The sequence below is a fragment of the Sebastes umbrosus genome, chromosome 3 (assembly GCF_015220745.1).
Source record: "Sebastes umbrosus isolate fSebUmb1 chromosome 3, fSebUmb1.pri, whole genome shotgun sequence".
In the NCBI taxonomy this organism is placed as follows: domain Eukaryota; kingdom Metazoa; phylum Chordata; class Actinopteri; order Perciformes; family Sebastidae; genus Sebastes; species Sebastes umbrosus.
The window spans coordinates 979,076-1,002,149 of NC_051271.1; the positions used below are offsets into that span (position 1 = coordinate 979,076).

Below are 23,074 nucleotides of genomic sequence, written 5' to 3' on the forward strand. Positions count from 1 at the left end.
CGTGCTGTAATTTGTTGTCACGTAAAAAATATATATATATATTGTTGTAACACATCCCTTGATTTGCATAGAAAAAACAGACCAAATTTTGTATGTAATATCTTCTATGAAAGATTATTCTGATAAAGAAAACTCCACTGAGATCTACAAATGAGAAGTGACGCAGATGGAACACTTTATTTTTCTATTTCCTGAGGTGGACATGCAGTATATTCATCAAAGAAATAAACAATTACATTTCTGGAGATCTGAACATTTTATGTGTTGAGTTGTTGCAGCAGTGTTGATACCATTTGTTCCACAGATTTGGTGCTAAATTTAACCATTTTTTACCACTGGAGAATTTATAAAAATGATCAATAATCCCTCCAAAATACCACATTAAGACACCAAGACCATGAGGAACACCAGAGAAGAAGACATGCTGTGATTTGGGATCAAAAACTTTTGACATTTGGAGATTTCTGCATTTTTTTGGTGACGGATGGCGAGCACTTGTGTTGTGTTGCTCTGCTCAGAAACCCCCTTATCGTCAATCTAGCTAGGAAAGTTAATGAAAATACAGTGAGGTCAATGAAATGTTTCCTATGAGGACTAACATCATCACACAGGAATCCAGTTGGGCTCATTGGATCCACCAGAGTCTCAGCTTTACAGTGAGACCCAATTTATGTATTCAACACTGTTTAGGGACCACAGGATGCAGAAATATTCAGATACACTATTTCAGAATAGAAGACAATAACACATTTATACTGCAAGTGATTATCATAAAGTGATCATGTCTGTAAAGGGGAGACTCGTGGGTACCCATAGAACCCATTTACATTCACACATCTGGAGGTACATCTTGTTGATACCGATGGTTTTCTAGTGATATCTGTGTCTTCTCTCTGGCCCTAAAACTGAACCTACCAGATCCTCTGAGAGACAGTGAAGTCAGTTGTGATCCTGGGGTCTTTGAAGGTTTAGTTTTAGTCTTAAAACAATATGAAAATGTGTGAAACTAACTTGAGAATCAATCTGTTATCATTATCATTATTATTATTATTTTTCCAGACTGTTGTGTGGTGATTGGTTGCAGGAGAGAGAAGCAGCTTTATTGGCTGCAGGACTCAGTAGTTTGTTCATCCTGAGACTCAGCTGCTGCTTCCAGCGGTTCTCAGACAGACAGGAGCCTCCAGAGGAAGCCTGGTCTCCTGCCTGACTGGACAAACTAACCAGCCACAGACAGAATGTAAACAGCACTCTGGCTCATGACTACTGCTGCTGCTACTGCTGCTGCTGATGTCCTACTGTGGTTTGTAATGTAAAGAGCAGCGCCACCCGGTGGACTACTTGCTCCACTGGACTGCCTCTGGTTTGGGAACTTCATAGTTAAGGGCGTCAAACTCTTGTCCCGGCTTCAGCTCTGGACCAGGAATCATGACAGTCTGGGGGAGAAAGAGGAGCACATCAGCATCATTAGATTTATTCCATATTACTTTTAATACCATATTTTGTAACGAGGGAAATTAACCTTCAGGAGCAAGATGGGAAAACCAGTTTGTAATGTTGGAAAACACTTTACAGTACTTCAACAACACTGAGAAAGAACCATCGTAGTGTGATTGAATTGTCTGTTTTATATCATTGTTTTAAATGAAATACTCCGGACAAAATTCATTTTTCAGTTACAGCCCCAAAACACAACAGCAGCTGTGATTGTAGGAGGACACGAGCCTCCTGGAATCATTCACAGTCTACCAACTGTCTGACTATCTCCTGTTTTAGAGGAAGAAACAGCCTCCACTGCTCCGTCTGTCTGCTGGATCTGAGGCGCTGACTCACAGATTTAAGGTGATTATATTCGTATATGATGCGAGTCAACTTCTATTCCAGTGTGACGTCGTGAAGACTGACGCAGACGCGGAGCACGAACCTCTCCGGTAATCTAACAGAGCTCTGTGCATCATTTTACTGATGCTCGCTGACACACACTTGTTATTGAGGAAACTTATATCATATCAAATAACCCCGAGGCAACAGGTCACCGGATAAAGACATATTCTATAACGTAAGAACAAAACCTAGTGACCCGTTCTTAATATTTTAAATAAAGGAATAAGAGAGCGATACTGGGGAGGCGGGGGGGAGGTGTTCTTTTCTACTATTATTATTATTTCTTCAAACCATGACCGCTACTGACACATTCAGATTTATTATAACATGTATGAGCATTAGATATGTGTGTTTATTATTTATATTAATTTTATTCAATATGTATTATTGTTTTTATATTTGTTAATGTATCAACACATTATGCAGCGAGGAAGAGGACAATAACTTACTGAATAAATATGAAAATGATGGTGAAAAGCTTGTTGACGTGGTCTTTAAAGTGACGTATGGACTGGCCAGGTAATAAAGGGTTTCTTTGACAGTGTGCTTTGGACTTCTGCCTCTTTCTCACTAAACGATAAATGTAGTCAGCCGCTGCAGAACAGAGGGTCACCTTAATAATTGGGTCTTTGGCCGGAGCCCAGGACGGCACTATTTTCCCGTGTAACCTCCATCGGCCGTAGGGGTTCACGAGGTGTCGCTCTATGACCAGGTACTCCAACACGTCCTTCGGCTGCTCCTCGCTGCCCAGCATCAGCCTCCCGAAGCGGTCGTAGACGGCCAGAGCCTGCAGGAGGAAAGTCGGTTCATCCAGTCATCTGAAACTGCTCTGGAATGTGTCTTTACATCACTCTGAAATTAACTGTGTGCAACATACATACAACATATTAACCCTCTGAGACCCACAACAGAGCAGTTCTAGTTTTCTTTAGGGGATCCAGGGGGTCTTTAGGGGGGTCCAGGGTGTCTTTAGGGGGTCTTTAGGGGGTCTTTAGGGGGTTTTTAGGGGGAGACAGCAGGTCAACAGTAGATGTCACATAGAAGTGGTGTACATCATCTGAAAGCTGAGACCTGAAGATTAATCTGAGATGCAGCTCAGCACTGAGGGTTAAGATGTTCTAGTCATTAATCAGAAATAAACATGAATTCATTATTTAATTAAAATAGTTAAAGTGTATAAGGGTTTAGAACATGATGATAGAAGTATCTGATGGTCATCTCCATGCTCTATTATGTCTCATAAGTTGTTGCAGCAGTTGTTGGGTTGATATCATTTGTTCCACAGATTTGGTGCTAACATTAACCATTTTTTACCACTCCAGAATTGATAAAAATGATCAATAATCCCTCCAGAATACCACATTAAGTCACCAAGACCTTGAGGAACACCATAGAAGAAGATATGCTGTGATTTGGGATCAAAAACTTTTGACGTTTGGAGATTTCTGCATGTTTTTGGTGACGGATGGCGAGCACTTCTGTTGTGTGAACTGCTCAGAAACCCCCTTATTGTCAATCTAGCTAGGAAAACCATCCATCCTCTGAATGCTCTAGGTCTCTAGTTTGATCCATCCTTCCTCTGAATGTTCTAGGTCTCTAGTCAGTCCGGATCTCGGGTCTCAGGGAGTTAATGATATTTGAAAAAACAGGAACACACACTTGAAGAATAAACTGCACATGAATAGTTGATACTCATATCACGCCTGGACATCAGCGGAGTCGACTACAGTCCGGTCACGTACGAGTCGTACCTGTTTGGTGTGCATGCGGACCGTCACCTGGCCGTACAGGTTGCCCTTGGTGACCATGTCGGGGCAGCGGGCGTGGACCACTTTGGGCGGCTCCAGTGACTCGACGAACCTCCAACGGATGGTCTTGTACCGGTTTCCTCTCGTCATCTCCTGAACACGGGACAGACGAGTAAAAACTAAACATGAATTGGGGATTTGATGAAAAGTGAATCAGTGAGAAACTTCATCAGCGTTTAGAAGAAGAACTTACAGGATAACACCGCTCAGTCACCAACGAGTGAAGCTTCTCCTTGTTGAACCTGCAAGAACAAACAGCAGGCGTTAATCTGCCTTTTAAAGAGAACCTTTAGGCAAGGCAGCTTTATTTGTAGAGCACATTTCAGCAACAGGGAGATTCAAAGTGCTTTACATAAACATTCAAGAACATTGTGACAAAGTGCAAAAGAACAATAAGACATAATTAAAACAGTTATTAAAACATTAAAGATTAGAAAATAAAAACAAGCTAAAAATAAAAGCTAGGATAGAAGCTAACACACAAGAGTAAAAGCTCTAGTGCAGTATATAAGATCATTATCTGGTTTAATAAAAGGCAGCAGCAAACAGGACAGATTGAAGCTTTGATTATAAAGAAGTGAGAGTTGGAGGTCCTGCAGGTTTCTGGGAGCTTCTTCCAGATGTTTGGTGCATAAAAACTGAACGCTGCTTCTGCATGTTTAGTTGTGACTCTGGGGACGCTAAGCAGACCTGATCCAGAGGACACTAAGCAGACCTGATCCAGAGGACACTAAGCAGACCTGATCCAGAGGACACTAAGCAGACCTGATCCAGAGGACACTGAGCAGACCTGATCCAGATGACCTGAGAGGTCTGGATGGTTCAGAACACAGCAGAAGATCACCAATGTATTTGTGCCCTAAACCATTTAGTGCTTTGTAAACCAGCAGCAGTATTTAGAAATCAGTTCTCTGAGAGACAGGGAGCCAGTTAGAGACCTCAGAACTGGACTGATATGATCCACTTTCTTGGTCTTAGTGAGGATTCTAGCAGCAGCGTTCTGAATCAGCTGCAGCTGTCTGATCGACAGTAAAGACGCCGTTACAGTCAATTTCTAAACATAAAGTTCATATTTGATGAATTGAATCAAATGAATTATAAAAGTTATTGTGTGTACAGGACTGAAGAAATGTGACCTCTATAGTTTATGATATTTTTTGAAAATGTGCTGTTTTTGTACAGAATGAATTTGATATTTGAAAAACAAAATGTTTCTGGATTTAAAAGGGAAATTCGACACGTTTTACGTGGACGTCCAATCAGTGTTGGCGGTGAATGTAGCTGACCTCATTGCTGCTATATTGACCGAGAAAGCTGCTAAATCTATTGTTCTTCCTGTATCCAGCGCCGTCATTTGATGTGACAGCGACGTAGCTGTGAGACACACAAGTTAACTTTCTTACTGTGACAGGGCGTCGTGGGCCTCGACGAAGATCTCCTGAGCTCGCTCTGCAAAATCCTTGGTCGTGAACAGAGAGTCGTGCTCTTTGATTTTACGAATCCTGCAAGAAACGACATTAACATTCAGCTTTCTCACATTTACTGTGAAGTGTTTCATCTGAAGATGATTTGGATCTGACTCAATGAAACAGCTGTAATGAGGAGTTAAGAGAGAGGTGTGCTTGTTCTCAGTGACGCTGCCACACCAAACTCAGTCCTGCAACCAGCAACATCCAGATTATGTTTGACAAGAAAACCATCAGTTCAGGACCAATACGGGGAGTTAGAGAAACAGTCTTACGCTAGCTGGGAGCCGGCGCTCTGTCGAATCTGTTCGGCTCGTTGTTTCAGACCTTCTTTAGACAAAGTGGAGAGACGAGCGTCGCCCTCAGGGGGGATGTAGGGGTCGAAGATTCCCGCTGGTGAAGACATCAGACAGAGATGATCAATCAGTAGGTTCACTCCATCCAGCAGAGATATTACAACAACTAGCATTTATTATAAAATACAATAACAGGAATCCTGGTGTTAACATTTGAGGACAAATGTGCAACTTTATCTCACTACTAATTACTAGGGCTGGAAAGAAAATCGATTATGTATCACTTTTTTTTACGATTTTGAAATTAATTTTTTTTACGCCAGAATCAATATATCTGCTTCATCTGAGTCTCTGTGGAGGTAAGAGGAAGTTACTGCTTTTATTGTGGTAGTCTGAGTAACAGACGTCATATCCGTTCCGTATCCGTCAACCAAAACAAACCTCAGAGAGTCTAAAACGTTGGAGGGTCAGCGTGGATACGACCTGCACCCTCCCATGTTAAATCCAGCGTGGTAAACACTACACATCCAGTAAAGGATGGAAACACTTTGGGTTTCACACATTGACAGGAAAAGCAGAGCTAGACAGAGCAGAGCTAAAGCTGCATGCTAACTCTGTCACGGACAGGTAACGTTATCGCATCGCGGCAACGTGGTGGTCGAGCCGGCCGTCGCTCTCGTCTCCGTGGTCAAATGGGCCGACGCTACAACTGTAGAGGACCCAGATACTGACATGTCTGTTCTCTGCATTGAAACGGCCCCGATGGAGCTGACCATGGATGGATAAAGAGAACGGAGCTGACGGGAGAGCTAGAGACCACCTTGGAGAAGTTACAGGAAGTAGACACGTGGGACTACGTCTGCTTTTCAAAATAAGGTGTTAAAGGGAACTGTAGATACAAAATACATCTATGGAAATAAGAGATATATTTGACTTCAGGACATCTCTGACTACAGACATGCTGAAAATCAAACATTTTTACTCGATTCATTTAGAGATTTTCCAAAGTAAAAGTCCCTAGAAGTTTATGATTCCACTTGTTCCCTTCATGGTCTAGAGGTAAACAAGTTAACAAAAATCACAATAAATCGTATTGAATCGGTACCAAGGTATCGTGATGGTATCGAATTGGGAGATAGGTGAATCGTCCCAGCCCTAATTATTATCATGTTAACTTTAACAGCCCTAAAATATACTAGATTGTTATTAATAAATCAAACAAGCCAAAGTCTTTGCAGTCTAAACATTCAATCATTTTAAACTAGAAGACTCCCACACCAGCTTATCAACAGTATTACCAGTGCAGGCGATGTTGATGGGCCTCTCAAAGTACTGCTGTCTGAAGACGAGGCCTGCCGCTCTGGCCTTGGCCTCCGTGTTCTCCTCCCTCTGCCCCTTCACTCCCACTGCTGGAGGGATGAAGTACCGCTTCTTGGTCCGGACCGGCAGGTAAAGTGGGACGGGATGCCGCAGCACGTCCAGAGACGCCTCAGCATTCTGAGAGAACGTGTTTTAAGACACAACGTTATTCATGCCGAGGGAACTCGTTGTGCAGCAGTTTATAACACAAAGTGAGAAAGACTGCAAATACATAGGATGCAAATAAAACTAAATATATAAACAATAACGATGCAAAAAACTAAATGTGCACAATAACAGAAATGTAAAGAGTTAACGGTAAGTGTCATAAATATAACTGGTTAACCCCCTGTGACCCACAATAGAGACGTTTTAGTCTTCTTTAGGGGGTCCAGGGGGTCTTTAGGGGGTCTTAAGGTGGTCCAGGGGGTCTTTAGGGGGTACAGGGGGTCTTTAGGGGGTCTTAAGGTGGTCCAGGGGGTCTTTAGGGGGTACAGGGGGTCTTTAGGGGGTCCAGGGGGTCTTTAGGGGGTCTTACAGGGGTCCAGGGGGTCTTTAGGGGGTCTTAAGGTGGTCCAGGGGGTCTTTAGGGGGTCCAGGGGGTCTTTAGGGGGTCTTAAGGTGGTCCAGGGGGTCTTCAGGGGGTACAGGGGGTCTTTAGGGGGTCCAGGGGGTCTTTAGGGGGTCTTTAGGGGGTACAGGGGGTCTTTAGGGGGGATAGCAGGTCAACAGTAGATGTGGAAACCTGAAGATTAATTTGAGACACTGCTCAGCACTGAGGGTCAAGTTGTTCTAGTTTGTTACTATCTATCTGTCTGTCTATCTATCTATCTACAGTACCTGTCTGTCTATCTACCTGTCTGTCTGTCACTCTATCTACCTGTCTGTCTGTCTGTCTATCTACCTACCTGTCTATCTGTCTGTCTATCTACCTGTCTGTCTGTCTATCTACCTGTCTGTCTGTCCACCCGTCTGTCTATCTACCTGTCTATCTGTCTGTCTATCTACCTGTCTGTCTGTCTATCTATCTACCTGTCTGTCTGTCTGTCTGTCTGTCTATCTATCTACCTGTCTGTGTGTCTGTCTGTCTGTCTATCTACCTGTCTGTCTGTCTGTCTATCTATCTATCTACCTGTCTGTGTGTCTGTCTGTCTGTCTATCTACCTGTCTGTCTGTCTGTCTGTCTATCTATCTATCTACCTGTCTGTGTGTCTGTCTGTCTGTCTGTCTATCTACCTGTCTGTGTGTCTGTCTGTCTGTCTATCTACCTACCTGTCTGTCTGTCTATCTACATGTCTGTCTGTCTGTCTACCTACCTGTCTGTCTGTCCGTCTGTCTGTCTACCTACCTGTCTGTCTGTCTGTCTGTCTATCTACCTACCTGTCTGTCTGTCTGTCTATCTACCTGTCTGTCTGTCTGTCTGTCTGTCTATCTACCTGTCTGTCTGTCTGTCTATCTACCTGTCTGTCTGTCCACCCGTCTGTCTATCTACCTACCTGTCTATCTGTCTGTCTATCTACCTGTCTGTCTGTCTATCTATCTACCTACCTGTCTGTGTGTCTGTCTGTCTGTCTATCTACCTGTCTGTGTGTCTGTCTGTCTGTCTATCTACATGTCTGTCTGTCTGTCTGTCTGTCTGTCTGTCTATCTACCTGTCTGTCTGTCTGTCTATCTACCTACCTGTCTGTCTGTCTGTCTGTCTGTCTGTCTACCTGTCTGTGTGTCTGTCTGTCTGTCTATCTACATGTCTGTCTGTCTGTCTGTCTGTCTGTCTGTCTGTCTATCTACCTACCTGTCTGTCTGTCTATCTACCTGTCTGTCTGTCACTCTATCTACCTGTCTGTCTGTCTGTCTACCTACCTGTCTGTCTGTCTGTCTATCTACCTACCTGTCTGTCTGTCTACCTACCTGTCTGTCTGTCTGTCTATCTACCTGTCTATCTACCTGTCTGTCTGTCTGTCTATCTACCTACCTGTCTGTCTGTCTGTCTGTCTATCCTACCTACCTGTCTGTCTGTCTGTCTATCTACCTACCTGTCTGTCTGTCTGTCTATCTACCTGTCTGTCTGTCTGTCTACCTACCTGTCTGTCTGTCTGTCTATCTACCTACCTGTCTGTCTGTCTACCTACCTGTCTGTCTGTCTGTCTATCTACCTGTCTATCTACCTGTCTGTCTGTCTGTCTATCTACCTACCTGTCTGTCTGTCTGTCTGTCTACCTACCTACCTGTCTGTCTGTCTGTCTATCTACCTACCTGTCTGTCTACCTGTTTGTCTGTCTGTCTAGTTAGCTAAAGGGCTAGCTTGGCTAAACTAAGCTGTGTGATAACCATTAAAACAGACGAACTGCTGACAGCATGTGTCCTTTCTGTCTCTAACCCAGCAGAGTGTTATTAGATGTCTGTCTCTAACCCAGCAGAGTGTTATTAGATGTCTGCCTCTAACCCAGCAGAGTGTTATTAGATGTCTGTCTCTAACCCAGCAGAGTGTTATTAGATGTCTCAGACCTTCATTCTGCTCCATGTCGCTCTGTGAAGAACCACCAGCGTCCTCCTCAGGGGCACCGCCATCTTCACACCATCTGACTGAAGAACAAACACTTCCGGTTCACTATGTCAAACCAAGGCGGCTTCCGCTTTCAAAATAAAACGAGAAGAAGGGGCCTTGTTTTCTCTGTTCTGTTTGTCAGCTGTGTTTTCTGTCATTGTTAATATTTGTCTGTTTACATTTAGATGTCCATGTCTACTCTTGAACGTTTTTTGTTGTTGTCTGTTTATTTATTTATATGTCGTTAAGGTGGCCAGTATGACAGAGTAGTAGGACCACAGTGACACAAAATAAATGTCTGAGATTTCGAGAAAAGTCATAAATTTACGAGAAAAAAGTCGTAATATTATGAGATTAAAGTCATAAGTTTACAAGAAAAAAGTTGTAATATTATGAGAAGCCTGGCTACATCAGCATCAGAGCTAAAACCAACCGCCTCAGAAACAGCTTCTATCCCCAGGCCATCCGGATGCTGAGCTGAGTCTCACAACTGACCCTGACCCACTACAGCCCTGTCTCTGTCTCTGTCTCTGTCTCTGTCTCTGTCTCTGTCTCTATCCATTCTATCCATTCGTACCTTGGTTACACTGCACTTATTGCACCACACACTTACGGGTGTGCGGGTGGGTGTATATTCTCTGTGTATATTCTCTGTTATTTATTTTATAATTTTCTCATATTTATCGAACAATTTGCTATTGTTGCTGTTATATTTATATGTTTATCAGGATGATTGTATTTAATTCATTATTGTTATTCAATTGATTGAGAGATCGATGGATTGTCTATTATACAAGGCTGAGAGCGTAACAAACAGGAACAAAGAATCTCACTGCCATCTCAATGTGTCTGTCAATAAACTAAACTTGAACTTGAACTAGAATAAGATGTGTAACACACGAGTCTTTGATCCATATGCACACAACACGCGCACGTTCAGCACGTCCGCTGCCACGACGTGATGACGTACGGTTGCAGCCTCCCTCTAGGTGTTTGGCTGTGTGAGTGTCTGCGGGGGGAGAACAGAAGAGCTGAGCGGGTTCCGGTTGATGTTGCTGCTCCTGGGCCGCAGGGTTCCGCTGTCATCCGAACACAGACTCACTACCTGCTGTCCACCCTCACCGTCCAGGCCCGTCCTGCTCAGAACCTCAGAGTCCCGCAGACAGACAGAACCGTGTCCGTTAGTCCAGCCGGTCAGAACACAGGAACCATGCCCGAGAGGAGGCCCTTCGTCCGGCTACCCGCTGACGTCTACCCCGTCAACTACGGACTGAGTCTGAAGCCAGACCTCATCGACTTCACCTTTGAGGGCAAACTGGAGGCGCTGGTGGAGGTGAGAGGATGTGTACCTGCATGGAGGAGATGCTGTTATGTAATGAGACCAGCTAACGGGACCGGGAGAGCTAGCTAGTTAGCTCATTAGCTGCTGGTTGTTAGCCAGCAGCAGCTAACGTTAGCCGTCAGATGCTAACCCAGCTAGCCGTGTGTTGTCGCTGGCTGCAGGAGACTCATGACTGAAGAGAAGAGAAGAGAGACTTTATTGTCATTGAAAACAACGAGAATCAGTTGAGCAGCTGTTGGCAGTGAAAGCAAACATTAAAAGTAAACACATCAAAACATTCAAATCAAAAAGTAGACAGATAAATAGATCAGAAAGTGCAGCTGCCATGATTACAGCTCAGCAGCTACTGGATGTGTCTGTGACCAGCCAGGAGCTAACTGAGGCTAACTAGAGCTAGCTAGAGCTAGCTAGAGCTAACTGAAGCTAACTGAAGCTAACTGAAGCTAGCTAGAGCTAGCTAGAGCTAACTGAAGCTAGCTGAAGCTAACTGAAGCTGACTGGAGCTAACTGAAGCTGACTGGAGCTAACTAGAGCTAGCTAGAGCTAGCTAGAGCTAACTGAAGCTAACAGAAGCTAACAGAAGCTGACTGGAGCTAACTGAAGCTGACTGGAGCTAACTAGAGCTAGCTAGAGCTAACAGAAGCTGACTGGAGCTAACTGAAGCTGACTGGAGCTAGCTAGAGCTAGCTAGAGCTAACTGAAGCTAACAGAAGCTAACAGAAGCTGACTGAAGCTAGCTGGAGCTAGCTGGAGCTAACTGAAGCTGACTGAAGCTAACTGGAGCTGACTGAAGCTAACTGAAGCTAACAGAAGCTAACTGGAGCTGACTGAAGCTAACTGAAGCTGACTGGAGCTAGCTAGAGCTAGCTAGAGCTAACTGAAGCTAGCTGAAGCTAACTGAAGCTGACTGGAGCTAACTGAAGCTGACTGGAGCTAGCTAGAGCTAACTGAAGCTAGCTGAAGCTAACTGAAGCTGACTGGAGCTAACTGAAGCTGACTGGAGCTAGCTAGAGCTAGCTAGAGCTAACTGAAGCTAACAGAAGCTAACAGAAGCTAACAGAAGCTGACTGGAGCTAACTGAAGCTGACTGGAGCTAGCTAGAGCTAGCTAGAGCTAGCTAGAGCTAACTGAAGCTAACTGAAGTTAACAGAAGCTGACTGAAGTTAACAGAAGCTGACTGAAGCTAGCTGGAGCTAACTGAAGCTGACTGAAGCTAACAGAAGCTAACTGGAGCTGACTGAAGCTAACAGAAGCTAACAGAAGCTAACAGAAGCTGACTGAAGCTAACAGAAGCTGACTGGAGCTGACTGGAGCTAACTGAAGCTGACTGGAGCTAACTGAAGCTAGCTGGAGCTAACTGAAGCTAGCTGGAGTTAACTGAAGCTAACAGAAGCTGACTGAAGCTAACTGGAGCTAACTGAAGCTAACAGAAGCTGACTGAAGCTAACTGAAGCTAGCTGGAGCTAACTGAAGCTAACAGAAGCTGACTGGAGCTAACTGGAGCTAACTGAAGTTAACAGAAGCTAATTGAAGCTAGCTGGAGCTAACAGAAGCTAACAGAAGCTGACTGAAGCTAACTGGAGCTAACTGAAGCTAACAGAAGCTGACTGAAGCTAACTGAAGCTAGCTGGAGCTAACTGAAGCTAACAGAAGCTGACTGGAGCTAACTGGAGCTAACTGAAGTTAACAGAAGCTAATTGAAGCTAGCTGGAGCTAACAGAAGCTAACTGGAGCTAACTGAAGCTAGCTGAAGCTGACTGAAGCTAGCTGAAGCTAACATAAGCTAGCTATCACAACAGTCCTGCAGACAGCAGACCTGCACTCTCATGTTAGCTCAGCCATTAGCCTGCAGGCTAACAGGCGCTTAATGTGTTTCTAAGAGCAGTTTGTTGTCTGCCAGCAACGTTAACTCCTCCTTACAGCAACGCACAGCTGTTAATCACTATCGATTAATCTGTTATAGATTACTGAGGTTGGTAAGTAGCCAGCTAGCTGCTAGCGGCTAAGCTAACGACCACTAATGTTTGCTAAATCATGGCAACATCATGTGGCCTCCTCCCACCATCCACCCTCCCACCCCTCACTCTGCTGCTGCTCTGCTGCTGCTCACACTGAGGGAACAACTACTCACATCCTCTACCCAAGTTAAAGTACTACTGCAATACCACACTGTGAAAATACTTCACTATAAGTTAAAGTACTACTGCCATAAAAACTCTAAATGATAAAAATAGAATAATCCACTATATACGTTAGCAAGTGTGTAATAACATACTACATACATTAGTGAAGTATGTAATAACATACTATATACATTAGTGAAGTGTGTAATAACATACTATATACATTAGTGAAGTGTGCAAGATACGTTTGTTCTTAAATAAAAAATAATTGAGGTAGTAGATGTGCAAAATTCAACAAAATATTACAGGACTAAAACAGAATGGAGGGTGGTTGAGACAGAAACTATAAAGCTGATAGTTATATATAGATATATCTATATAGATATATAGATATACATATCTATATATCTATACATATATATATCTATACATACATATATATTATATAAGATCATATGTTTTCATCTTTGTGACCAGCCGATCCAGTTTATTTAGCTTAAGAAGTTGGATCATTTTCTCACCACATAAAGGAACACTTAATACTTCAGTTTATCACAGACATTCAACATCAGGTCATCTGGAGGTCCATGTTCACTGGACGGGAAGGGGAGGAAAAACTGTGATCTGTAAAGTAACTAAAACTGTCAGATAAATATAGTGGAGTAAAAAGTACAATATTTACCTCCGAGATGTGGACTAGAAGTAGAAAGTTGTATCAAATGGAAATACTCAAGTAAAGTACAAGTACTTCAAGTTTGCACATAAGTACAGCACTTGAGTAGATGTACTGAACTCTCCTCCTGACTGTTAAAAATGAAGAATTTGCATGATTTTATATGATGCCTTCAGATGTGGTGGTGTTCACCGTGTTCACCAGCAGAGTCCATCATGTCGTATTCACGACCTCGTCAGTGGAAAGTTTCTGGAAGTTCAGAGTTCGTGAGTTGTGACGTGTTTGTTGACGTTGTCAGAAATGGCGGAGGCCTTGGAAGTTCATTTTTCGGTGCATAATAAGTTAATATTTAGTAATTTTAGTGGTATATTGTTTTTCTTGGTAGTTTTATAATATGTCTGAGGAAAATGATGAAAAAGATGTTTTCACGACTTAACCACTTGAACACCAAGAATATCGTAATACACAACTTCCCATGTTGTAAACACCAGTTTGATTTGAAGGCACCAGTAGTATTCTCAGAGCAGCTCTGGTCAAAAGTTAAACCATTCTTGTAAATTTGAGGAATGCACACTGCGTTTGCTAACGTTGGTCAGCTGTCAGTTGACTTACTGAAATAGGTAATCGGTTAGTGAATCATTTGGGTGTAGCTACTAAGTAACCAGCACATAAAACAAACATACCAGCTCACTTTGCATTTATTTCACAGATAAAATCTGTGCTTGCCGTTTGTAAATGCTCCATTGTGCACGGACACCTGTCAGCCTGGTGTCCTCTAACACCTGAGGCTGGTTGTAAACACGCACTCAACACACTTTATCAGAGCAATCAAGACAGACCACTACACTACATATTTATGCTCTAAATGTGTACATCTGCTAACATTAGTTGTTCTTTGTGTATATGACACCCTTCACTAATGGGATATAAACTGCTTCACTATCAAAAACAGATAATATTAATAGTGGTTTATTCAATTTGATTAGATAACACTAGCCCCAATGAACATGAGTAACATTTTAAATACAAAGCAAACAGCTGGAAAATGAATAAAATAAGGTTTTGCCTGACCAATAGTCAAACAAAGAAGAGCAGTAAATCCTTACATCTGAAAAGCTGACATTGGAGAATAACTTAAAACGAGTACTTATCAAAACTGTTGACAAGTATTTTTCTGTCGATCGATTCATTGTTTCAGCACTAAACCATTGAAAGATGTCAGTGGATGTTTTTGAGAAGGTTAGCTAAATTTGTGAAATATCACAGCAAACAAAGGCATAGATAAAGAATTGTTTTTCTTATCAGTGCCAAGACTCTTCAAGCAGGACATATTCAAAGTAGGGCTGTCAAAGTTAACGCAATATTGTTTTAACGTCACTCATTTCTTAAATGCATTAGCGCAACTTGTAGCGGGCTCAGTTTTAAAGCTAGAGTGAAGATACTGATATCATATGAAACTATAAAACCTGATGGATCCATCGGTACCAACCATGTCATACTAGCTGTTCATGAAGGAGGTTAAATAACGCTCCAAACTTACGCTACATTTTGGCGAGGAAAAACTGTCATGTCCATTTTCAAAGGGGTCCCTTGACCTCTGACCTCCAGATCAGTGAATGTAAATGGGTTCTATGGGTACCCACGAGTCTCCCCTTTACAGACATGCCCACTTTATGATCATCACATGCAGTTTGGGGCAAGTCATAGTCAAGTCAGCACACTGACACACTGACAGCTGTTGTTGCCTGTTGGGCTGCAGTTTGCCATGTTGGAGCATATTGTTGGAGCATATTGTTTTATGTTAAATGCATTACCTGTGAGGGTTTCTGGATCAATATCTGTTATTGATTTGTGTTGTTCATTGATTTACAATAATAAATATATACATGCATTTACATAAAGCAGCATATTTGTCCACTCCCATGTTGATAAGAGGATTGAATACTTGACAAATCTCCCTTTAAGGTTCATTTAGAACAGATACAAAATGTAAGATTAATGGCGATTAGATATACACCTACTTTTAAACATTATGAAAGTGTGATAAATTCAAGATTAATCACAATTAACTGTGTGTTAATCATTTTAATGCAAATCCTCATTTCAGGAAGTCTTAAAGTTGAGTCCTCCTGAAAGTTTGTTTTAATCCTGTGTTTGCTATGAACAGAAGATTGTGGACCACAGTTTGGTTTAGTAACACCCTGTTTACCTGCAGTTTGTACAAAGCCTGGCTAAAACACAATAGACCGGAAGAAACTCAAGCAGCGTGGCATTTTGCCATGTGCCTGGCGGGTTTCATAATTACTGCCTCTCGGCCGCTTTGTCGGCCTCCAAGTATCTCAAACAGCAGCAGCAGCAGCGTCCAGCCGGCAGCGCCACAAACCGTGAATGTCACTATTACTGCCCTTTCTGGAAACTGCGTGGCGTCCAAGTGTGCCACTGTGTTTCCCTCAATAAGTTGGGCAGTCACAGCCGCTGCTTTCACATCAGCAGTCAGAAGCTTCATAGTCTTTCCTCCTTTCTTTGTTTTCATCACTTCCTTTCTTTTGTCATCACACCCCAACTGGTTCTTTATCTGGGACCAGTTTTGCTCTTCAGCCTCTGTAGTTTTAACCACGTACACGCCATTTGGACACTTCAGCCCGTTGCGGCGATTCGTCAACTTGGGTGCCATATTGGACCTGACCAGACTGGCCTGTAACCCTCTACTAGTGAATGGGGGAGCTGCAGTTTCTCTGGATAAAAAGCACTATAACGTCTACATTTCTCAACCGGTTTTAACCAGTCGTTATTATATTAAAGGGTTTATGATCTACGAGGAGGAACGTTAAGTTAATGGTACTCCTCCACTAGTAGAGGGTTACAGACCAGTCTGGCCAGGTCCAATATGGCGCCCACGTTGACGTACGATCCAGGAGTCAATGTGGCGCCTATGTATATATGTCTATGTATATATGTCTATGTATACAGTATGTCTATGGGTTTAGCTCACAGTATGTGGGTTTATTCCTGTCTCAGCTATCTGGTGTTCAGTCTGGATATACCGTCAGAACTGCCTTCGATCAGTCAAAACAAAATTCTGTCTTCTTCTCTGATAGTTTCATTGGATCTTTACATTTTGTTTAAACTTCATCTTTCCCAAACAGATTGGGATTTAAAAATGATGGTACCTCAGAGATGTGAGATATTCTGTTTTATGTCAATATTTACAGGTTACACAAGCCACGAATCAGATTGTGATGAACTGTGCTGACATTGACATCATCACAGCTTCCTTTGTACCGCAGGGAGGAGAAGGTGAGGCTCAGCGTCTTTCCTCTCTTTTAGTCTTTATTAATGACATTGTCACAAATGAAAATGTATCTTAGTTTTTGGATTACACATGATTTTCAGTTCCTGTAATATGAAGAGGGAATATTGCATACTCATGGTCTTTTTTCTTCCTCTCTTCTTAGAAATTAATGCCACAGGATTCAACTATCAGAATGAAGATGAGAAAGTCACCCTGTCATTTCCTAGCGCTTTACAGAAAGGTAAGAAAGGACTCCGCTGGTCTCTGCTGCAGGTTCTCAAAGCTTCTGAAACATTATTCTGTCATTAATGCTGTTAATCCCCCCCCCCCAGGCTCCGGCACGTTGAAGATAGACTTTGTCGGGGAGCTGAACGACAAAATGAAGGGATTCTATAGAAGTAAATATTCATCCGCTGCTGGAGAAGTCCGCTACGCTGCAGTCACACAGTTTGAGGTAAGCGGATGGCCGGGGGGGGGGGAATGGGATGTTTTCTTTTTGAGGGTGTTGCTTCACCCTCTACTCGCCTGTGTTGCAACACAGGAGGGCGTGACGGTCATGTGATGTGTCATAAAGATGAGGCAATATCTCAGATTGCTTTCTATTTATGCTTTGAAGATGCTGCTGTGTGTTGACGTGTTTAAACCAGGTCAGTGTAGTCTGGACTCTGACCTGGGGGGGGCTTCCATCAGAACCTGCCGGGTATCCACCGGCTGTGTACGTGCACATTGTTCAACGTTGCTATGACGATATGACTTAATATTGAAGTGTGCATATTAGCTATACATATTTATATATTTTAAATACTACAGACTACACAGCCTACTGCCAGCTTTACTTTCAGTCTTGTGTAGCCGAGGGTTACGCTGCTCCTATACTTTATGAAGATAATAAATGAATAACGCGGAGGATTCATAGTCGGCAGCCTCGTTAATAACAGCGTGTTACCGCTTCACTGCTTCCGTTCCTCCCTTCATAATAAACTCCCCGGACACAGACACAGAACACTGCTAACTAAAGGGAACTAAAGTCATTCACAACTCAACTAAATAACTAACACGTGTTTACAGTTAGCTGTTAGCCGCCGAGCTAACGCGCTGTGCTTGTGTAAACATAGCGGCGACGGATGAGAGACAGCAGACCGATCATCGAAACGTTGCTTTCCTCCATGTTTAACAGTTTCATCATGTGTATGCTTGTTGAACAGGTGTAATAACGTATCCTGGTTTTACACTTTCATAGTTTTATTGCACTTACTGACAATAACAGGCGCAGCTGACATTAACTCGTCTCCCCCGCGGCCTCTCTGATCAGCTGTTCACTGACTCCTCTGTGTGTTGATGTGTGTAGAGCTCCGACACAGAGCAGGAAGAGGCTGCAGCGTGATGATAAATACTACAGTCTTTAACCCCGTTTAATAACCGGTTTCAGTAACCATCCATAAATAAAATGATTTATCTTTATTCAGCGCGTTTCAGACAACCTTTTGCGATGTGTTTATCGCGCATGTTCATATCGCGATGACGATGAAAATCCGATTTATGGGTCAGGCCTAGGCTGCACTACTACCGAAAATTAATCGCGATCACGATTTTGGCTTCCCGCAATTAATTTAACATGATCGACTGCGATATTGTCGTTTAAAATGTTCCGCTCATAGAAAACTGCATAAATGAAGCGCTTCCTAAACTAACAGCTGGGGATGAACCGTCAATCAGCCGCCGATGGAAGCCGGCCGCTGATCAGCCGTCTCGTATATCCGAAACATGAATAAATCCAGTTGTTTGAAGGAGATGTTTTCACAGCGATATAAAATGTTTCACTTCCTAACACTAGCTCTAAACAGATTATAATACAGGCCAAGATTTGTTTTAATCAAAGCAAATATTTAAATAACAAAACAATCTTATATTTCCTAATTGAGAGTTTTTATGCAAATAACCACTATAGATAATACAATAACCAAGTAAAAGGAGAACATTGAGAGTTTTTGACGGTTGCACGACATGGAAGTGAAAGCAGCGCTCTGTTTATTAAAATGTGAAATTACATTAAAACTATTTTCAAATCTATGAATAATCGTAATAAATGATCTAATCATCGAACAAAAAAATCGTGATTATCATTTTGGACATAATCGTGCTGCCTTAACCCCAGTGTGCGCCAACGGGAGGATGAAGTTATGACAGAGGGTCACGTGCATGTTCACTAATATGTATGTCTTGGTGAGAGAATGGGTGAGTTCAAAAGTGAAACTAAAACCAAAACAATTGTAGTTAATTACTCATTTGAGAGAATCCAGATGGAGCTCTCAGCAGCTCTCAGGTCACAGCTTCACACACACAAACATCATGTATTGAACTGTTTAACAGACTGGTTACGCCTCATACCGATGAGCTACTGTATATTATTGTTGGAGCAAGGTAGTTGCTGAATGGTTTAGTTTTCAGAACACATTCAGACTGAGGGGTTGGGCTGTCCGCCAACCGTATGTTTCATTAATCTGAGAAATGTTTTTGGCAGAATGAAATACTTGTCAAATCAAAAGTGCTGCTCACACAGCAGAATGACCCTGACAGGACAAATATAAGTGAAAATAGCAGAAGTCTTTAGGTTGACATGTAATGTGAAAGCTGTTGAACCCATAACCATCAAAAAAATAGGTCTTATAGTATGTATAAAACACAACAGTCAGTCTATAAATGAGGTGGTTACTTCCCCTTTCTGGCTCTATATATCCACTTTATTTGTTTATCATATTCACAACAACTACAGAGAAGCAGAGTTGGATCTCAGACTCCCTCCATCAGTGCTCATTAAATATGTATAAAAAGAAAAAAACACGCAAGAACAAAATGAGAATCTAAGACATAAAATAGTGCAGAAGTTAAAATATAGGGATGAAATATAATGTATTTAAAATATAAAATAATATATTTTATTTGTGGTGACAGTGAGTAAATGTGAATGTCGTGTTTTTATAATTTCTAAATAAATGTTTTAACGCCAGAATCGATATATTTGCTTCATCTGAGTCTATGTGGAGGTAGAAGGAAGTTACAGCTTTTATTGTGGTAGTCTGACGTCATATCCGTTCCGTATCCGTCATCCAAAACAAACCTCAAAGTCTAAACCGTTGGAGGGTCGTCGTGGATACGACCTGCACCCCCACATGTTAAATCCAGCGTGGTAAACACTACACATCCAGTAAAGGATGGAAACACTTTGGGTTTCTCAAATGAAGCAGATTTATCGATTCTAGCATTAAAAAAGAAACAGATTTCAGAATTGAACTGCTGTCCTCCTCAGGTGGATCTGAAGTTCTGAACCTGGTTTGGACCCGTCTGTATCTGAACGCTCTGGGTCTCATCAGTTTGTGTCCTCTCTCTCTCTCCTCCAGGCCACGGACGCTCGCAGAGCTTTCCCCTGTTGGGATGAGCCAGCTATCAAAGCCACCTTTGACATCGCTCTGATAGTTCCCAAGGACCGAGTCGCCTTGTCAAATATGGTACGTGTCATGTGTCCCCCCCCACCCCCCTCCCTCTCTGAGGAACTCCAGAGCCCCGACGGCCTGACTCACTTTCTGCTGCCAACTTTCTGTTATGTGTGTTTGTGTGTTTCCCCTCTTTCTCTTCCCTCTTTTCTTTCTCTTCCCTCTCTTCTTTCTCTTTCTTTTCCCTCTTCCCTCTCTTCCCTCTCTTTTCTCTTGGTAGCTTACATAACAGCATAACAACATAACAGAGGGCAGACAGTCGCTGCATATTTTACCTATGGCTGATGTCGTGTTTAACCACGCGTGAAATGAAACTACTGTACATGTACTATGCAGGTTTTTATCATTGTCTTCTCATACAATACTAGTAGTACAACCTCATACTATACTAGTAGTACAACATCATACTGTACTTGTAGTACAACCTCATACTATACTAGTGCATCAGAAAACCTCATCTGGCTCAGATTACTCCCACCACCACCACCACCCCTCCAGGCTAACGCCGCTCATCCCGGTGGTGACGATGAAGCTAAATTTGGGTCTTTTCTGATGACTGACCGAATATGAATGAGTGTGTTTTGATGTCCAATCCTGTTGTCAGTGTCAGGACGACAACAACATCTCATTATGGAAGACACATTACCAAATATTACAGACCAATAACCCTGGATAAAGACCGATTACAGAGCGTCATGCACGGGGCTGAAGTGATTTTGGCCCTGCACAGATTGATGCCGGTCCAGCCCTTGACCTTTTGTGTCCACATACCTGCTGAATTTATTTTCCCAGCAAGTCTACTGTGACCTTTTTAAAGTCCAGTGTAAAACAATAGTGCATGGAGCTGGACTGTGTACAGAATGCTGCTGCTCAGTGGACACTGTGTGGTAACATGAGGATTCACACGTTGGTACAGATGATCTACTACTACTGAGAGAACTAGTGGACATTAATGTCAACATTGAGCCAAACTAACAGTCAATGTATCTCCTAACAGTATTGTGTGTGAATCAAAGCCTGATATATCTTCTTCCTCTGGGCCATAGAGCTGTCCAAAAGCTATTAACCCTCTGAGACCCACAATAGAGCCGTTCTAGTCTTCTTTAGGGGGTCCAGGGGGTCTTTAGGGACAGAACTCAATGCAAAGTTCTGAACATTCTATCAGATACAAACTGCACAAAGTTTATTCTGATAAGGAATGTTGTTGTTATTGTTGTTGTTCGTCATGTAATATATTATTGTAAAGCTCTTTTTGTGCTCTTCATGCTGGAACTATCCACGTGCACATCAGAACAATATGAAGTTAGTTATAAAGGCATTTTGCAGTGCCATTCAGAATTTGCCCCGTTGCAGCATTAGAGGTCAAAGGTCAAATTCTCTTGACCTCAGTGTCATGACAATGTGACCGATGGATAGATTACAGTTTTAAGCTTTACAACGATATATGACTTCATGATAGTGTGTGTTTGTTTCCCTCTTTAATTCTGGATCTTTGTGTAAAATGATGAAAAAAAGATGGAAACATTTGAATGATGGAGGGATGAAAAAAGGAGTGACGGCACATAGAAAGCTACCATTGATGCAATTCTATCATTCATTTTCCAACACTAGGGACATAGACCTTTATATTTTTTTTTTTTAAATCACCATGTGACTTAGTCCCTCCAAAGTGTCCCGACCACCCCCCCGCTCATGGAGTATTAGAAGTGGTGAACATCATCTGAAAGCTGGAACCTGGAGGTTTATCTGAGGTCGCTGCTCGGCACTGAGGGTCAAGTTCTTCTAGTTATTAATCAGTAATAAACATGAATGGACATGAGCGGTTGTGCGGCGGTGTGGAGTGTCACTAACGGCCCATTGACTGCACGCCGATTAACGTATTTTGTTCCCTCATGATTGGGTTGTACAGCTCGGTTATGTGATTGGCCACCGCAGCGTGACGTCGGGCTGCGTTTCTCTGAAACTAGGGATGTGACGGTGAAGAAATTTTCCCTCCGGTTAATAAACTTGTGACGACACCGGTGTTACCAATTACTCCGGACAGTTTACAAGAAAAGAAGACGCTCAATATGTGTAGCGCTCTGACTCTGATCTTTACCGTCGGGCGGCGGTGTGTCTAGTCTCTTCAGTAGAGCTTTCACTGCGAGGCCGCAGGTTTCTACCTTGAGCCGCTCCGCAGCACACACCGGCTGTGACCGCTCTGTCCTCCTCGTGGCGATTGCCTCATTAATGTTATGGTTCCCTTATAGCCTCGGGCAGCCCAAACACCCCCCCCCTGTTCTAAATGAATGAGAGGACTTCCTTTTTCACCGTCCCGCTGGATCTGGTGTGAATGCAGCCTGACACATTGTTGGTTTTGGCCCTTTCATGAGAGAAATGTACCTTTTGAATTTGATGATTCCAGATGTCTAATGATTGTGGTGACCTGCTGATCGTTGTTCTCGCACCACCACTGGGTCATTTTCATTTGTACAAAAGAAACATGAGAAGCTGCTGGGAACAATGTCATTGATATTGTCTAAATAGATTCATGCTCTGCAGAGGATGAATCACTGTGACCTTAATGACCTTAATGACCTCTAGCATCACATCCAGACAGACTTGACAGTTTTATTCCCGCCAGCTCTTGAAATGGTGAAATAATCTGTACATCGTTTGTTCTACCAGACATACCACTCACGATGTTTTAATAAATATTTCAGCCTTTAGCAGCTGCCGGCGGGGCTTTAGACTTTTAGTCTGTTTGCATTATTTAATCTCATTCTTTGCCCGAAAGAGAACAATATAAAGCAATCAGA

General features: G+C 42.6%; 3 protein-coding genes across 3 annotated transcripts in view; 1 reads left to right on the top strand and 2 right to left on the bottom strand.

Moving 5' to 3' along the window:
• The window catches only part of LOC119484981 (NACHT, LRR and PYD domains-containing protein 12-like), a 956,516-nt gene that overhangs the window by 314,325 nt on the left and 619,117 nt on the right, over positions 1-23,074 (bottom strand). The window lies entirely within an intron of this gene.
• Positions 739-9,471, bottom strand: mrpl45 (mitochondrial ribosomal protein L45). Its single transcript, XM_037764295.1, has 8 exons — positions 9,316-9,471; positions 6,750-6,948; positions 5,431-5,548; positions 5,093-5,191; positions 3,883-3,931; positions 3,633-3,782; positions 2,495-2,668; positions 739-1,433 (listed from the first exon to the last, which is right to left on the bottom strand). Exons 1-8 carry the CDS (start codon positions 9,376-9,378, stop codon positions 1,335-1,337), a joined length of 951 nt encoding a protein of 316 aa, XP_037620223.1. The 5' UTR covers positions 9,379-9,471; the 3' UTR covers positions 739-1,334.
• The window catches only part of npepps (aminopeptidase puromycin sensitive), a 31,254-nt gene continuing 18,486 nt past the window's right edge, over positions 10,307-23,074 (top strand). The window contains exons 1-5 of the mRNA XM_037764210.1: positions 10,307-10,688; positions 16,706-16,790; positions 16,949-17,026; positions 17,118-17,239; positions 20,184-20,291. Of these exons, the coding sequence (XP_037620138.1) occupies positions 10,317-10,688; positions 16,706-16,790; positions 16,949-17,026; positions 17,118-17,239; positions 20,184-20,291 (765 nt within the window). The 5' untranslated portion in view covers positions 10,307-10,316. The remainder of the gene's footprint in view (positions 10,689-16,705; positions 16,791-16,948; positions 17,027-17,117; positions 17,240-20,183; positions 20,292-23,074) is intronic.

Excerpts from the sequence above, each read along its gene's own strand:
- mrpl45 (XM_037764295.1), bottom strand. The coding sequence starts at position 9,378 with ATGGCGGTGCCCCTGAGGAGGACGCTGGTGGTTCTTCACAGAGCGACA. Across the intron at positions 2,669-3,632 it reads TCCGCATGCACACCAAACAG|GCTCTGGCCGTCTACGACCG; the intron begins GTACGACTCGTA and ends TTCCTCCTGCAG. Across the intron at positions 1,434-2,494 it reads CCAAAGACCCAATTATTAAG|ACTGTCATGATTCCTGGTCC; the intron begins GTGACCCTCTGT and ends TTTCTCCCCCAG.